Here is a 13,279-nt window from a genome sequence, read left to right on the forward strand (position 1 = left end):
GCCCCCCAGGAGGAGGGACGCCCGGCCAAGGCATCTCGGGGTGGCCGTCCAGCTCTGATCACGTCCCCATCGTACTTCCTGGCTCTGGACTTCGCCCACCATCCAACCGGGGACCACTGGGCCCCAGGTTCTGCCGCTCTCCATGCTCCTAGCCAGCCAACTGCGGGGGCTCCTTCCCAGCCCGTTCCTGCTGCAGCCGGAACTCTCTCCAAAGCCGGAAACCAGAGCACAGAGCTTCCTACCCCAGGCCCCTTGCTGCTGGCCTCAGGGGCTCCATGACTGCGGGGTTCTGCCTTCCTGTCCCGTGCCACGCCCGGGCACCACCATACTGGGGGCTGGAACCCGCTTTCTGTTTCTCAAACAAGTCAGACTTGGGCGTACCTCAGGGCCTTTGCACTGGCCCCCTCTCCTCTGGTGCTCTTCCACCGGCAGGGGCCCAGCTGTCCCCTGGCATTCAGACCTCCCGGTGCAGGTGCCTCTGAGTTCATTTTGCTCGCAGCCCTTCAGGTCTTAGTGGTCCTGCCCGCCTGAGCGCCCCTCCCTGACCATCCGTTAATCTGTTACAGGGGGGCTCTCACACCCCTTTTCCTCCCTTCAGCACAGAAGACCCCAGGCTCTCGATTCTGTTTAACGGCATTCTTGGGGGTCCGCTCCGTCAGAACGCCTGCTCCTAGAGGTTACCCCAGGCCCAGCCCCGCCCACGGCCCACTCCGGGGCTCGGGGTCACGGGTGTGGGCTGGGGTGCCCAGAGGGGATGCTGTTGCAGGGTGCAGAAGAGGGTGAATGAGGGGTCACCCTGCAGCCCAGAGGGCATCTCGGGCTCAACACGGTGCACCTTGTCTGCATAGAAATACAAGCTGGTTTTATGCAGTAGCCCCAGTGTGAATCAACACGCACACCACCCAGAGACACTGGTCCCGCAGAAGCTGCGTGAGCGGGAACGTTCCGTCACTACTCCCCTGATTAAGTTACGATAACACCCCTAACACCAAGAAGTCAAGATTGCTGAGGAAGCAGAGCCAGCCTCCAAAGCCTACGGACTGCACCATCCACTTACGTTACACTCTCGAGGTGACAAAAGTGCAGCCACAGGGACAGAGGGGTGGCCACCAGCTGTGGGTGGTGGCGGCACAGGGGTCATGGGAGGGGGCCGTCTTGACTGTGGAGACTCACACACACGCGCACACTTGTGAAGACATGCACGGGCACACGTGCACACAGGCATGCACACACGTGCCCCCACGTGCACACACACGTGCAGACACACACACACACTGGTGCAGGTGGCAGGTCTGTGACCCCATCACCGCGGGTGCTCAGGCTGAGCAGGGCTCACCAGTGGCAACACGACTGAAGGGAGCACTATTATTTCTTGTGACTGCGTGTGAGTCCACGGTGGTCTGGAAACTGGCAAGCTGAAAACACACTTTGTGGCCATGTCTGCATGCCCTGCAGTGGCGGCCCGTGGCGTGACCTGCCCTTGGACGTGCATGTGTCACGGAGCTGCGTCTGCCAAGGGCACGCTCTGTTCCTCCCTGGGGCTCAGGCTTGGAATGGGGCCCACCGAATAAGGTATCTGAGGGAATGATGTCCCCAGCAGAAGGAGCTGGGCAGCGAGGTGCGGTGGGCGCCCGGCCGTGGGGCCCGGTGACACTCTGCTCTGTGGTCCTGCTGAGCCGGCGGCTGGGGCGCAGGGCTCTGTCCGCACTCAGGTCGCCGGATGCTGTCCCGGCCAGCGTCCAGCTCAGACCATGTAGACCTTCTGGGGGCTGCATGGCCTCACTGCTGGGAGCCGCGGCAGAAAACCCTGTGACGGGAACGCTCCATGGCAGGGACTTTGCAGGGCACACCCACGAGCTTTGCCCACCAGGGAGCTTCTGATGACTGAGTTTGTCCTGCACTAATGAGATTTCAGCTGGGGCCGGCGACCCTGCAGCCAAGGTGAGACGGTCTCCACCGGCCGAGCCGAGAGGGGGAAAGAGCAAGTGCGCCGGGCAGCTGGATGAGGGGCGCACGGACGGAGACTCCTGCCCACGGAGGTCAGTGGTGCAGGAGGCTGGCGGGCCCTGGGGCCCGGGTCTGAGGGGGGACCGGCTTGGCGAGGCCCCATGTCCCCGGCTCAGGGCCCAGGGCTGAACGCTCCTGTGGGTGCAGGGTTTCCCCAGGTCGATCGCCCGAGCCCCGGCCTGGGGGGCAGAGGGTGGGGGGCAAGGTCCCCTCAGGAGAGTTGGCTGGGGGGGACCCACGGAGTACCCCACCCAGGCGCTCTGTCACCCCCTCCCTGGCCCCTGAGGCAGGACCCACACGGGGGAGGGGTCACAGAGACCCTGATCTGGTTCAGGCTTCCGCTCCCACAGTGGCTTTGGCCATCGTTTTGCCCTGAATGGCCTCAGTTTCCCCATCTGTAAATGGGGGAGAAGGTGAAAGTGTGGAGACATACTCCATGGCCCACACTGTTCTGCCACTTTCCGTGGACAGCCTGGCTTGCTGGGGGATATAGAGGGATGACAAAAGGGGCACCTGCCAAGTTCGCCAAGGCGCGAAGTGTGGAAGGCCCCAGGTCCAGTGTGGCAGGTCAGCTGGGTGCCCAGTCAGGCAGCTGGGCATGTGGAGTCAGGCCTGAGGCCGCCGGGAGTCAGGTTCTCTGTCTGTGGCCGGGGTGGGGGGCCTGCCTGGGGTCGCCAGGGGACCTGGACCCCCTGCTCTTGCTCACTGCCCAGCCCTTGGCCTCAGAGTGGACCGCACGTCCCCAGCCCATCTGGCACGGCTGTTTGTGGCTCCGTGGTGCGTGGAAGCTGCCGGATCTCCAGGCTGGGGTTGGAGGCAACGTCAGCCCAGACCCCCAGGCCCAGCGGCAGCCTCTTCAAGTGCCCTGCCCCGCCTGAGGCGCCCAGGACCCAGCAGCGCAGGCAGGGAGGTGGTGGTCTCCCCGCCCACCACCCCCCGGGCCCTCGGCGACCCCCCAGCGCCCAGGGCCCTGCCCGTGAGTTGGATGTGCTGCAGGAAACCACCCGCGAGCGCACGTTTTCTCCTGCTGAGTCCTGCTCAAAGGGGACGGTCTTGTGCAAACACACAAAGCAAGCTGGGAGGCGCGTGGGAGTGGGGGCCTGGCGGTGTCCCGGGGGCTCCCTTGTTGGAGGAAGAACTGGGGCTGAGACTCAGGGCAGCCCCCCGCCTCCCGAGCCAGCGGGGATCCCGTCGGGCTGGAAGCAGAGCTCCATTCCGAGGCCTGAGCCCCGTCCTGCCCAGCGCACCACAAAGGGCACCTGGTCCCAGCAGCCAGTGCCCCGGCCGCCAGGCACGTGGGACAGAAGGGTGGGGGGACACCCGGGAGCTGGCCATGCACCCCGAACTGAGCCAGCAGGTACTTTCCACGTGCTCACCACGTGCCGGTGGTCAGGGGGCCTCCAACCCGAGCCCTTCTGGTCCTTCCGCTCGAGGCTCTGCTCGAGGCCGGGACGGTAAGCTTTGCCCTCCCCTGGACCTCACCACCCCCCCGTTGTCCTCGGAAGACCTGCGTGCGGGTGACACCCCCCACCAGATGCCGCACACACAGCCAGGGCCCGTAATCGCTCCCGCCCGACAGGAGCCCACAGCCCGCAGGAAGCAAAGGAAAATGAATAATCATTATTCAACAAAAGGATGGTTTTCGTTCACCTTCTGCTGGAAGGAAGGTTGTCTGCGGAAACGCAGGCCTCTGGAGGCCCATCGGGGCTTCGGAGCGGGAGGGCTGATTATCGCGAGGGCCACGTCTGCCCGCATCCCTCACTCTCGTGTCTGAGCGGCACCAACGCACAACTGCACACGAGCCTGCCAACGGCAGTCCGCGCTACGCACCGGCCGCTGCCCCGTGGAGCAGCCCCCCGGGGGCCCTCCCGTGATGCCGAGCTGCCCCGTCAGGGGCACAGCCAGGACCCACTGAGGCGCCAGGCTTTCCACCTGAAGAGTCCGCCCAGTGCCCCGCCTGCCCCCCCAGGCCCCCATGAAGTGCTGCAGCGGCCGAGTCCCCCTGGAGTCCCACCCTCCCTGACGGCCCCCAACCCAGTCTCACCCGGCCCCCGGCCTGCAGGCTGTCCGCCCCCTTCTCTGCTCAGTCCCTCCAGGGGGGTCCCACCCCCACCCGCCCCGGGGGCCCAGGAGACACCCTCCGCCCCTCCCCGCAATTGTCCTCCTGGTGCTGGGCTGGGCTGCGGTGACAGCAGCTTCGCCAGGCCTGCCGCCCCTGCCTGCAGCCCCCGACCCGCCTCCCACCACCGTGCTGCCCGCTGACGCGGATGGGGCATGCGGGCTGGTCCTTCCCGAGAACGGACCCAGGACGACTGGCCTCCCGGTGCCTGACCCACAGCTCTCCCAGTGCCCAGCTCGTCCCAGCAAAGCCGAGCAGCGGATAAACGGGAGATGGCGCTCTCCCCGTCTGTGCCACCACGGTCTGAGGGAGGGGGGGCCTGGCGGTGGGAGGGGGGGCCTGGCGGTGTCCCGGGGGCACCGGGAGACGGCACACCAAGTAGAACGAAACAATTGTTTTCCTCGAAACAGAAAATGAAGGTCACAGTCTGGACTGTTCGTAGTTTTCAAGTGGAAAAAAATTCAAGGGTGCGAAAAAATTTCTAGGATTCCAGTTTTCTAGAAAATGTATTTTATTAATAGTATTTGAAGGTACAAATGGGCAAAGAATAAATACTTCATTGTTTCCCCTGCACAGCCGTAAGCGACGCCACAGGACCCTAGCGCGTGTTTGGGGTGGGTTTTCAGAGCTCGGGAAGAAGACACAGAAGCAGCCCCCGGGCTTTGGGCCGCGGCCTCGGCGGCTCCCCCTGGGGTGTCTGGGGGAAGTTGGGGCTCCCGGTTAGAGGGGATGGGTGATGGCCATGCCCGAGGCCCAGAAGGGGTTTCCGGGCAGTGACACGAGCCCCGAGATTGGCAGCGCACTCCAAACCCTCAGAGGCTGGAGTGACCGTGCTCCTCGCCCCCTCGGCCCCCAGCCCACCGCGAGGCAGGCGCAACCAGGCTGTCCGCCCCCTTCTCTGCTCAGTCCCTCCAAGGGGTCCCGCCCCCACCTGCCTCGGGGCCCAGAAGCGCCACGGCGCTCACCGGCGGCCAGCCCACAGCACCTCAGCTGGCCACACGGGCTCCTCTCCGTGCGAACCCGGCAAACCCTGACAACCTGCTGGGGAACCTTCTGGCATCTGAGCCGGGGAGGGGAGAGAGCACTTCACTGGCCCCCACAAGCCTCAGCCCCAGGTCTGCAAGGCGGCGGCAGTCTGCCTTCCTGCCAACTTGGTGGGGGCCTCACGCAGGTCAAAGGGCAGAAGGAGCAGTACCAACAGGCTGAAACCGCAGCAGGTCCACGGGCATGGCCCTCGCTGCCGGGCACCCTCCAGGCCCAGCCAGTGAAATGAGCCCCGCACCTCACGTCACACCGACCTTGCCAGCAGTGGAGGCCCAGGCTGACCCCACGTGACACATAGCCAGAGTCCCAGGCAGCTGACGGTGGGGAAAACACTGAGAACGGACACATGCCGTGGCTCACGTGGCCGTGGGCTGTGACTGTGACCCTAAAGAGTGAGGGTGGGGCGGCCCTGCCCACCAGCAGGGCAGGCGCGACCCCGAGGCCACACGTGTGCCCAGAGGAAGACCACGAGCCCGTGTGTGTAGAGTGTCCAGGGCGCGGGGCCCACAAGGGGCCAGCCAGCTCAGTAGGCGACCCTCCAGTGTGTGGGCTGCTCACACGCCACCTCCCGGTCCCCGCAGAAGCGGTTGTACGTCGTCCGGGGGTCGAGCCCAAGGATCTCTCTCTCCTCGTGGATCCGGAAAGAAAACGTAGAGACCGAGGTACCGATGAAGAACCTAACAAGCAAACCAGAGGTCACAAGAGCCGCTGGAAGGAGCCCCGCACCCCTGCAGCCGGGTGGGGGGAGGGGAGGTCGTGGCCGCAGGTCCTGCACGGCAGGGACTCGAGAACGCGGCCGGATTCCAGCTGTTCAGGGCTCGGGGGGGCGGTTGCTGAGAGCCAGGCTGAGATCCCAGGGCAGAGAGATCACCCCCACCCCACATGCTCAGAGGAGAGGGCCGCCACCCTGTAGCCTGCACGCACGGGCCCAGTGGTTCTGAGGATCCTGCAGAGGCGGGGAAGCCGGCAACTCTCCTCTCAGCCCCCTCCCCACCGGAAGCGTGCTGGCCCCCTCCCAGCCCTGGTCCCCCTGCTCTCCTCTGGGGTGCGTGTGCCTCCCGAGACGACGACGCGCACAGAGCTCGCGCTGACCAGCTTTCAGGAGGCCCTGGGTGGGGTCCCTCCCCTGACACGGGGAGGGAAAGGGGAGCCCGGACCAAGTCTGACGGCGGTACCGGGGAGTACACGCCTACAGGCGAGGAGCAGACTGTTGAAACGGCAGCCTGGCCAACGGGACCAACCGCCACGGCGGCAGGCAGAAAACGGCAGGGCCGACGGCGGGCAGAGGCACCTGGCGTGCGCGCAGATCCACTGGTCGATGATGGCCACGCCGCCGTCCCTGTAGAGCTCCAGCTCCTCCCACGTGGGCTCGAACCTCACCATCTCAGGCAACAGCCTCCTCAGCTCCGCATGCTCTGCAAAGCGAAGGAGAGCCGGTGGCCGGGGGCTGCGTACGTGCAGCCAGCACCGTCCACGGGACGCGCGCGCTCAGCCGCGCGCCGGCTAAGGTCAGGGGCACGGACACAGGACCCGGTGCTGCCTCCCAGCCACACTGCGGGCTCGCAGGTGCACCTGGGCCCGCCCAGGACGTGACAGGGGTCGGGGGACGGGTCGGCAGACGGAGGCAGAGCCGGAGCCGCATACCCGTCCTGACGGCGTCCGTGGCCACGAACACCTTGTCCAGCTGGTGGGTCTTCATGAGGCTGCGGATCTTCTTCACGGCCCCGTCCAGACTGGGCACGTCCTCTCTGTGGCCCCAGATGAAATCCTTTCTCCTCAGGTGAACGGCGAGGTATGGGCCCCCCAGCGAGGAGCCCAGCGTGACCTGGCAAAGGAGGGCCGGGAGCCACTGGCACTCGGGACGCCGGGCGGCATGGGCCCACACGGCAGTGCCCCGCCCACGGGCCTGTCTCGGGGACTCTGGGGGACTCTGGGGGCCGGGTGTCTTCCTAAGACCGTGAACTTGCTAATCACACAGACCCTTTATCTGAGTGAGTTCAAGTTAACGTAAGCCTGGAAAAAACATGCACATTACATTAAAAAAAAACCACCCATTAACTGCACTTTCCGAGAAGACACTCTCCAAATGCCCTAAAAACCCGGGGCTGGGATGTCGCAGCTCTGCTGGAAGGTGCCCAGCAGACAAGCGCCCGGGGGACCGCTGTGCCGCCCCGTTGTACCGGAAACGCCGAGAAACTGCATTCTTAGTTGAAAACCAAACCCTTTAGAAGCAGCCCCCGTGCCACAGGGCGGGCAGCGCCAACGGGAGAGTCCCGGCTCGCCGAGGAGGGAACGGGCCCGAGCTGCCGCCCTGAGCTTGCGGGGGACGGGGGGCTCCGCTGACGCGCCCTGAGCTTGCGGGGGACGGGGGGCTCCGCTGACGCGCGGGGACGGGGGGCTCTGCTGACGCGCGTCCGCGGCTGCACCCGAGGGGGGCGCTACCTTCATCTTGGTCCAGTCCTCCTCGAAGGGGGTCCTGTCGGCCTCGTCCGTGGAGTTCAGGTACCTGCTTCTGAACTCGTCCCCCACGGCCCGCAGGTGCTTGGCGAACACCATGCTCCGCCGGGTCTGCGGGGTGCAGAAAGCCGCGCTGCTGGGCGCCCCGCCCCGCCCGCCCCCCCAGCGCAGCCCGACACTCTGACGGGGACGCCGAGGTCGCGACCCGGCACCCTCGGAGGTCAGATGAGGGCGGGCTCCTGAGAGTCTGGTGGTGACGGGTCCTCGACCCGCACGGGCCCAGACGGTGAGCAGCGGTCTACGAGGACCGTCCCCACACGCGGAGCTTGCGGTGCTGGGGCGGGCCCTTGCTGGAGGAAGCCGGCTCTGCTTAAGAGCCCGTGGCTAGCGGGAGGGGTCACCGTCCTCCCAGCTGGCGGGCGGAGCATGGTGCCGGCGAGAGGCGGAGAACCACGTGGGCGGGGATGACAAGGCCCCTCTGCGCTTCGGGAATGACCCACTCAGGAGACACCCAGGTCAGGTGTCCAGGGAGCAGCGGTCTCTCCCGGGTCCTCCCGACAGGTGCCTCACCTCTGCCCTGCCCAGCTGCCCACGGGAGCCCCACGGCCCTCGGACAGGGCAGACCCCCCAAAGCGGTGACGGCTGCAGAGGGGGCGTGAGGCCCATTCCTCAGGCTCCTGCTTGACCCACAGCGCCAGATGTGCGCTCGCCCCTGGGACGCAGACAAGCTGGCTAACGTACCACTAACCAGCAGCATGCGGCTGGAGCTTACAAGATACAAACTGCATGTTTTTGAAAGTAAAAAACTCTTTTTCTTTCAATAATCAGCTTCCATAAATAACAAACCTATTACGTGACACGCAAACATGCCAACCACGTGGGGCCCGCGCTGCTGCCCTGGGGCTGCCCCGAAGTGCAGAGCTGCGGTTCCCGCCACCCCCCCCGCCCCCCCCCCCCCCCTGCCCCCCCCCCCCCACACTGGCGGTCAGCAAGCGCCGTCCAACACACGTTCACAGACGCGCCCCGAGCAGCGCCGCAGGGACCTCGGGGGAGGGGCACTCACGTTCCAGTACTCCTTCCCCCCATAGTGGTCGTGCAGGAGGTTCTCGGCTCTGTCCAACATCACCGACCTGTTTCCAAACAAGACAGAAAGCATTTAATCGTGAAGTGCTTCTATCGGCCTGCTCCAGGGCACACTGCGAATGAAGCGGAGAGCCGCCCTAAACCCGGGCTCTCCCCAGACACGTGGCCTCCTGCTCTCTCCCAGTCCCGCCTCACTGTGGCGCAGGTGTGGGGTGGGGACAAGGTCTACCTCTCCTGTGCCCCCCACACAGGCCCCAGCAAGGAGGGTTCCGATGCCAGGCCAGCACGCACGCGCGCACACGCTCCTTCACTGGCCGGTCACCGCGCGGACCTGCTGGGCACTCACCTCGCCGACGTGTTTCTCAGCAGTACAGGTGCCATGATGGAAGCTGATCCTTGAACGGACAAACAGGAGACGTTTAAAGCTCTCGTTTCTTCATAACCCCAAAACCATCCTCTGGAAAACAAGAGCCCCAGCGCCTCCGTTAAGCCTGTTTCACACACGCAACAAGTAAACCCAGACGCACAGGCGTGTGGCTTCGTTTGACAAGGCAGCTACCTCTCTCAGGGAAAACCTACTGCTCGTGATGCCAGGTAGTGGGTTCTCGTGAGAACTGGGAAAGAAACCACGATCTCATCTGATTTGGTGGGACCATGGAGCTGCTCTGGGAACTCTGGGCAGTAGTGAGGGCAGAGCCGGGCAGTGCGGAGGACCAGGAGAGAAACCAGCCTCCGCGCTAGAGCTCGGACAGTAAAACGGCCCCGAAAACGGCCGTGGCCCTCCAACGAGCTCCCAGAGTACCGTTTCCAGAACCCAATTATTCTGGTGCTTTGTCCACGGGGGCTGCTGAGGGGACAGCCCCTCCACGGGGAGGTCTTCCGATGGCAACTAGTCTGGGCAACCAGAGCGCCACGTGCAAACGCACCGCAGCGGTGACAGTGTGGCCCGCGCTCCCGCTGCCCCCCCCCCAGGCCTCCCGCCGCGGCCGCACCTGTAGTACTCGTGCTTGTCTGGGGAGTACAGCAGCGGGTCGAGGCACGGCCGCTCGTCGACCTTCTCCTCCCAGGCCCCCTCTTTCCACCCCTCCGCGTAACTCTGCAGGACATAAACCTGGTCGATGAAGGGCCCGCCTGATTCTGGAAGAGTCCAAGAATGACCGTGTGACAAGAATCAGAAGCTGATGCACAGGCCCAGAGAAATCGTTACTTCGTTTAATGCCACCCCCCTCCCTGCAGGACTGCAGAGAGCTCACGGAAGCAGACACAGGACACAACAAGTGGCACCAGGGCACGAGGTGCTGAACGGCGGAGAGAGACTGCCTGGGGGTGCTGGAGCTTGTCCGGGCCCTGCCGCTCCTAGGGGCTCCTCGCTCCCACCTCTTCCAGCAGCTGCCCTGCCCTCGGCCCCCCAATCCTCACGACAGTCACAGGCCCCACGCGCTGTCTTCCCCGCTGCCCCACAAGCACATGCCCCCTTCCCTGCATGGACCAGCCTCGCAGGGACTGCTCCCTTCAGGGCTCACGCCTGACCCCCGTGAGGCCATCCAAACCGCACCTGCCAGGACACCTGCCCGGCCACAGCCTCCCACCCCAACAGCCCATACCCTTTCTCACTCTCATTTTCTCCGCGCCACCCCTCCCCTTCTGGGTACTTCTGTCACTTGGTTTCTGCCTCCCTGCTCCCCACAGGGGCTCCAGGAGAGCAGAAGTCTTGTCCGTCCTACCCACTGCACTCACCCCACCTAGAACCTGCCGGCCACGTCCACAGTGCTTAACGAAGACGCGTCCCGAGAGAGTCCAGTCACAAGAGAGCCGCATCAAGTGCAAGTCTGGTGTCTTTTCCACACCCCCCCCCCCCCCCCGCCCCGCTCAGGGGCTGCACTGCTGGTGGGGCCTGGTCCCAGAGCTCCAGAGGCCTTCTCACAGGGACGGTGAGATGCCTGGCGCCCTGCTGCACGTCCTGGAAGCCCGTCCCAGGACAGGCACCCTTCCCTCTGCCCCTCTGCAGGGGGAGACAGCTGAGCAAAGTCGAGGATGGCTGGGCAGGTGGAGGCAAAGCGGGTCTGCCTGCCCCGCCTGCCCCGCAGCATGTCACCCAGGATGCCCCGTCTTCCTGCCCCCACTGGCCCTGCTGGTGGCTACAGGCTCGAGGCTTCAAGAGCAGGAGAGGAGCAGCCCCCGACCCAGCACACCCAGTGCCCCCACTGAGCACCCCTCACATGGCTGAGGCTCAGTCCTGTCCTGTGTCCGTCTGTCAGGAAAGCTGCACGGAGGTGAGGGGCAGTTTCTCTGGGAGGCTCCAGGACCCGTGGTTCAGGCCAAGGCTGAGGCTGATTCCCAGACTAAATCGGACTAAGCACCCAGTGACACCTCTTGTCTTGGGTCACAGAAGGATGCATTCCAAGACTGTTTTTTACAGGTCTCAGAGTCTGCTTCTTCCCATGAACGAAGACACCAGGAGATTCCTATTTCGTGCCATATCCCCGCAGCGTTTACAGGCCTGCCCCGCCACGGAAACGTCCCAAAGTGACAGGGACTAAGGCGCAGCGAGAGCAGAACATGAAAAACGAAGACATGGCAGCTGCAGTCCTGAGCTCTGCGGATCCTCACGCCGCCGGAGCTCAGCATCGCGTCGGCGCCTCCCTCTTCCAGGCTGAGGGAGCGGCAAAAGTGTGTCACTGCCTTTTAAGCTTATGTCTCCTAAAGAAAGCAATGCTGAACTCTGAACACCCTCGTTCTAAGAAAACCTTCAACTTCTCTCTTTAAAAAAATTAAACAGAGCAGGACTGGGTGGAACAGGGTGCACTATGACGAGTCTTGGCCAGCACTGAGGGGGCATCGTGAGGTCGGCACCAAGCGGGCAGGGGGCCTTCTCCGCGCAAGGGCACATCCTGCTGGGAGCAGGCCCGGGCTCTGCACCAGCAGCCTCCCCGCCACAGCTGCGAGCACCCTCCGCTGGCTCACCAGCCGCCCCGGGTTTCAGAGGCAAGGGGGCCCGCGGCTCACACCGCTCAGTTCACTGGGAGCTGCAAGTGGGAAACAGAAGCGGGGCCCCGCACCGGTCAAGCGCCACCGCGACGGGGCTGACACACAGCGCCGCCACCCCTGCCTCACCTGCAATGAACTGCTCGTACTCGACGACCGGGACGTTCCTGCTGAGACTCGGAAGGTCAAAGAAGTCGGCCCAGGGAATCCGGACCTGGGGGATGTCAGGGCTCTGCCAGTGATAGAGGCGGCCCCACGGCGGCAGCACCAGCGCCCACTCCTCGGCCTTGCGCAGCGTCTTCAGGAGGGAGGCGACGCGGATGTAGACATCCCTGCGCAGGTTGAAGCCCTCTGGCGGGTTGACGTCATACAGGAGGTACCTGGGGGCAGGAGAGCGGTCCTTCAGCGCGGAGGCGCCCGATGCCGGTGCAGACTCCGGGCTCTGCGGGGGTTGGCAGTTCTCTGCAAACTCACTTAAAACACCAATAAGGAGCCATTACGGGGCACTACTCTGAGCATTTTTAAATGAAAAATAAGTCAACTTTTCTAAACGAAAACAGAAGAATGGCAGCTTGTAGCTTCTGCAGCTCTTCTTTTCACGCCCGCTTCTGCGTTCAACGCGCTAGCACAGCTCGGACGGCCCACGGCCCGGAGCGCGGACACGCGCGGGAGGGGCCCGCCGCCACCCCGCCCCGCCGGCGCTCAGCGCGGGGTCCGCTCCGTGCCAGAGCCCCGCGACGGCCGCACGCCAGACGCCCGAGGCCCGCCCGGCACTCGCCTGGCGGACGTGCCCCAGCCGCACGCGGCCGCCGGGCCCTCCCAGGACGCTCTCCGAGCGTCGCTCACAGGGCCCCGGGCTGCCCCTCCAGGCGGACCCCACAGCCGCCCAGGCCGAGCCCGGCTCGCGGCGCAGGGGACGCGCGGGGGTGCGGGCGACGGAGGCCCCGCCGCGTCCCCGGGCCGGACTGCCGCGCTCCCGCGCCCGACCCCGGGTGCGCCCCGCGGGGGCCCCGCCCAAGGCGCGGACGCCCTTTTACCGCCTGCGGGACGCCGCCCCCGACAGGATGTCGGCCGCCGACTGGCCGGGCCAGAACTCCTCGCCCCAGGCCGAGGCCGGCGGCCAGCACGCCGCTGGGAGCAGCACCAGGAAGAGGACGCCGAGCGCCGCCATGGCCCCGGGCGGCCACGCACTTCCGGCGACCGCGCTCCGCCCCGGAAGCGCCCGCCCGCCCCCCGGGGCGCGTCTCCTGGAGCCCCGGCAACGCCACCCAGGCGTCTTGCGTCGTTGCGAGGCTGGGCGTCCACCCGGCCGAAGGCGCTGGGCTGGACTTGGGGCGGGGCCTGTGGGCTGCGCGGGGTGGGGCGGGGCTGGGGGCGGAGCCAGAGGGCCGGGGCGGGGCTGGCCTTGGGGGCGGGGCCTGTGGGCTGCGCGGGGTGGGGCGGGGCCGGGGGCGGGGCTGGCCTGGGGCGGGGCCAGAGGGCCGGGGCGGGGCTGGCCTTGGGGGCGGGGCTGGCCTTGGGGGCGGAGCCAGAGGGCCGGGCCGGGGCTGGCCTTGGGGGCGGGGCCTGTGGGCTGCGCGGGGC

General features: G+C 65.9%; 1 protein-coding gene across 2 annotated transcripts; it reads right to left on the reverse strand.

Moving 5' to 3' along the window:
- Positions 1-4,619: 4,619 nt before the first annotated feature.
- On the reverse strand, positions 4,620-12,895 carry POFUT2 (protein O-fucosyltransferase 2). Of its 2 annotated transcripts, XM_025863521.2 has the most exons (9): positions 12,733-12,895; positions 11,825-12,075; positions 9,703-9,847; positions 9,057-9,167; positions 8,691-8,757; positions 7,613-7,738; positions 6,815-6,995; positions 6,462-6,585; positions 4,620-5,847 (listed from the first exon to the last, which is right to left on the reverse strand). In XM_025863521.2, exons 1-9 carry the CDS (start codon positions 12,864-12,866, stop codon positions 5,694-5,696), a joined length of 1,293 nt encoding a protein of 430 aa, XP_025719306.2. In that variant the 5' UTR covers positions 12,867-12,895; the 3' UTR covers positions 4,620-5,693. The 2 variants fall into 2 exon arrangements, with proteins under 2 accessions (XP_025719306.2, XP_073744972.1); XM_073888871.1 differs by lacking the exon at positions 9,703-9,847 and having other exon boundaries at positions 9,057-9,105.
- Between the last annotated feature and the right edge of the window lie 384 nt (positions 12,896-13,279).

This window comes from Callorhinus ursinus, unplaced genomic scaffold, assembly GCF_003265705.2.
Source record: "Callorhinus ursinus isolate GAN/ISIS: 27379988/994484 unplaced genomic scaffold, GSC_fseal_2.0 scaffold98, whole genome shotgun sequence".
Lineage (NCBI taxonomy): Eukaryota > Metazoa > Chordata > Mammalia > Carnivora > Otariidae > Callorhinus > Callorhinus ursinus.

Coding starts and splice junctions, on each gene's coding strand:
- POFUT2 (XM_025863521.2), bottom strand. CDS start 12,866: ATGGCGGCGCTCGGCGTCCTCTTCCTGGTGCTGCTCCCAGCGGCGTGC. Junction 8,758..9,056: donor CTGAGAAACACGTCGGCGAG/GTGAGTGCCCAG, acceptor GTTTGGAAACAG/GTCGGTGATGTTGGACAGAG. Junction 6,586..6,814: donor CACGGACGCCGTCAGGACGG/GTATGCGGCTCC, acceptor TTCGCTTTGCAG/AGCATGCGGAGCTGAGGAGG.